This window comes from Pinus tabuliformis, chromosome 6 (genome assembly GCF_031772625.1).
Source record: "Pinus tabuliformis cultivar Carrire ecotype Pingquan chromosome 6, CPIR1, whole genome shotgun sequence".
NCBI lineage: Eukaryota > Viridiplantae > Streptophyta > Pinopsida > Pinales > Pinaceae > Pinus > Pinus tabuliformis.
Window position 1 is genome coordinate 1,744,010,133 of NC_142292.1, and position 3,711 is coordinate 1,744,013,843.

At 36.7% G+C, this 3,711-nt stretch overlaps 1 protein-coding gene across 1 annotated transcript; it reads left to right on the forward strand.

Annotated features, from left to right (window-relative positions):
• The first annotated feature begins 714 nt into the window (after positions 1-714).
• LOC149265879 (WRKY transcription factor 42-like) lies at positions 715-3,233 on the forward strand. The gene is made up of 5 exons (XM_089394080.1): positions 715-882; positions 967-1,122; positions 1,240-1,602; positions 2,220-2,333; positions 2,457-3,233. The coding sequence occupies exons 1-5, from the start codon at positions 862-864 to the stop codon at positions 2,922-2,924; spliced, it is 1,122 nt and encodes a 373-aa protein (XP_089250206.1). The 5' UTR covers positions 715-861; the 3' UTR covers positions 2,925-3,233.
• Positions 3,234-3,711: the final 478 nt, after the last annotated feature.

Here is a 3,711-nt window from a genome sequence, read left to right on the forward strand (position 1 = left end):
CGAAAAAAATATTTTTATTTGGTTAAATAAAATTTAAAATTTTTATTGTTTTTCTCCCTGGTCATTAAGTATTCTCTATTTATAAAGAATGTAATTTAATTAATAAACAAAACAGTTTTTCCAATTATTAATTAATTTTAATTAAAATTTGATAAATATTTTTAAATACTCAAAATCTGTAAAATTTAAATATTTTAATAATTATAATCTAGCTAAATTTATTTATACCTTAAAAAAATGATTTTAAATAACAAAAAAAATTCTCAATTTTACTAAAAAAAATTATATTACAAAATTCCAATAAACACTAATTTCATAACCTGAGACTGCCTATTAATTATACTAAATGTGCCTACAGTAATTTGATGAGTTTCAAAACAATTCCCACGGATTATGAAAAGATTTAGAAATTGGATATACGAAACTACTACAGTCCAGATACCTCGGCTGTCCACGCAAATGACACATTGAATCTTTCAAACGCTCACGGAATCAAAATCACGTTGCTATTGAATTACAGTCACCGACATTTTTGGCACGTCATGGTGGTGGTCGGTCCGCTTTCGAAATGTCAACGCTGGCAGTGGTCCGCTGCCTCTCGCTTTTGGACGGCTTTCGTTGAATGTATGAATGTCAACCCTTCCGATAATCAACGGTAAATCGCTATAAATACGCCATGAAAGGCCTACAGAGAAATGTATGAATGTCAACCCTTCCGATAATCAACGGTAAATCGCTATAAATACGCCTTGAAAGGCCTACAGAGAACCACGTGGCTCATTCCTTTTCTTGCTACAAGTTTTCGGGACTCTGGATTGCGGGGGTACCAGACGTTCAAACTTTCACAACACACGCGGCGATATGGAAGGCCACAGAAATAAGGTGCTCCATCAATCTTTTCCCGGCCATGGTGTTGTTTGTTTGTTGTTTATTCAAATAACAATCCTGAGCTTGTAATTCATGCAGATGACGCTACTTGAGACCCAGATAAATGTCATGAAAGAGGAGAATCAAAATCTCAATTCTATGTTGAAGCGCATGATTAGTAGCTATGACGATTTGCAGAAGCAAATCCTGTATCAGGAGGAGAAACAAGACCAGACACGCATTGATAGAAGCCAGGTATTTTGGGTTTTGGGAAGCTCATAATTCGTATTTGGAAGTTGGGATTCAATTTAACCTAATTAGGTTATACAAATTTCAGAAGTTCTTAATGTTTTTTGCCTTTTGATGTCGTAGAGATTCAGTCCAGAACGTCAAATTGAAGAAAATTTCAATTTCAGAATATTGTCCGCGGGATCTGCAAATGTCGACTCCGGCGATTCCGTTTCCCATCAATCTAATGAGTCTTCGGATTCTCATGAACGAGTTCGGGAAAAAGATGGGAGGAACACCGGATTTATGGACGATCAGCAGCTGCCTTCAAATAGGAGGGAAATAAACTCCTTGCAGTTGGATCAGTTTCAGAATGGAATGTTGAATTCGTCTATGGACGAGTCATCAAACAAGAAACATCAGGCGCTGAGCCAGGGCGGCGCCGAAGAAACGGTGGCGGTCCCCAAAAGAGTCGTATCCATGCGGACAACATCAGAGGCATCAGTGGTAATAGTCGAACTCCTGCTTTCATGTGATGTATAATGATGTGGAACTAGCCCACGCCCGTGTAAAGACGGTTATGATTAAATAAAATCTGGTATTAGATGGGTCTACATTCAATGCACCAAATTCTCTGTTAAGCACTTAGACTTGGTTTTACACTTGGTTTATAGTGTTGAATTTATCTAGCTTGTACATTTCTGGAATATATTGGATTTTACAGTCCGGAAAAAAGTTAAATAATTACTGATTTTGGAACCTGTGATCTTTCATAATTTTAAAATCTGCCATCTATATAAAATTGTCTATTTATTATTATTATTATTAAATTGTCTATTTATTATTATTATTATTATTATTAATCTGCAATCCACTAGCCCATGTGTTGTTATTTATTATTTTTATTCATAATTTTAAAATCTGCCATCTATATAAAATTGTCTATTTATTATTATTATTATTAAATTGTCTATTTATTATTATTATTATTATTATTAATCTGCAATCCACTAGCCCATGTGTTGTTATTTATTATTTTTACGATGCTATGCAAAGTAGCTGCATCGAACGATAAATGTTGTTGCTTTCTTCATGTATAAACTGATGTGATCCATTTTAATCAGATAAACGATGGCTGCCGGTGGCGAAAATACGGGCAAAAAACTACAAGAAACAATCCACGTCCAAGATCGTATTACAAATGTGCTATGGCGCCCGATTGCCCAGTCAAAAAACGGGTTCGTTCTCGTCCTTTTCCAGAGAAAAAAAACTATTGCTGCTAATATTTTCATTGACTATGAAATGCATACAGGGCGGCTCGCTACATTAAATATGTTAAAATCATTGTGGAATTTGTCCAGGTTCAGAGATGTGCAGAAGACCCGACGATTGTAATAACAACATACGAAGGCGAACACACTCATTCCCTGAATCCTCTGGCGATGGCTACCATGCAGGCTGGCTCGTCCAACCAATTCATTGGTGGGGGGATGAATGGAGAAAATTTCGTTGTACACAATCAATCTATACCCTTCTCAGCCGGCTGCATTGCCAGAATATCGACCTCGAGCTCGTGTCCCACAATCATTCTCGACCTCACAGACAACCAGCCTAATCCAGGATTACAGATGCACCCTGCACATTTAGCAGCAAGCACCTTTCAACACTTTACTCCATCGTTAAACAGCATGGACCAGGTTTTGGATCAGAATCAATTGGGTAATTACTCTTCAATCTTTCAGAATTCTGTGGCTTCTATAACCGCAGATCCCAACTTCTCTGCAGCCCTGGCTACAGCAATAGCTGACTCCGTGCTCAAGTTGGGCTGACTAGTGCAATTGGTGCCCAAATCCCTCCCTGCAACACCATTGATTCAACGACGGACTTATGTGCATATTTGTGAAATCTTTCACACGACGGTATTCTTAATTCTCTCGAATCGTGTGCGAGAATCCTGTGCCTGTATCAGTGTATCCTACACTATGATTTGTTCCAAAATGGTTCTTCTAATTGTTAAAAAAAACCACATAGTGTATTTTGAAAGAAATAATAATTAAGCCGCAAGCCATGAGATTCGACTGAAGCGAAATAGGTGTGCTGTGCATTCATGGCATCCATGAGAGAAGCCATGAGGCATTCCTAACCAGAGATTCCGAGTTCTAATTTACTTTTATTTTCACGAAATTTGCAAATATCCTTATACAAAGAAATATAAATAAGTTTTTAATGTTCCCGATGAAGCGGGCAGGAGAAAAAAATAAACAAATATAAATAATTTTCGAATGCTCCCGCTGAAGCGGGGACTCCATATTAAAGGGTTGTTCTTCAACTATGTCATCGATGTTGTAGACAATTAGGTGGTTGCAATAAACTCCACGTTTATAAGATGGAATATGAAAGCCAAAATGAATGAAGATGAAAACATAGAAAGTTTATTTTTTAAGCGTGGATGAGGTTGTAAACACAATGAAAGGATAATGAAAGGATTAGGTGATCATATTAATAATGGGTGCAAAATGGTGCAAAATGTGTTAAGATCATTTTTTTCTAAAATCTCTGTCATATGCATGAATGGGAGAAATTGACCATGGAAAGACTTTATGGAATACTTAGTGC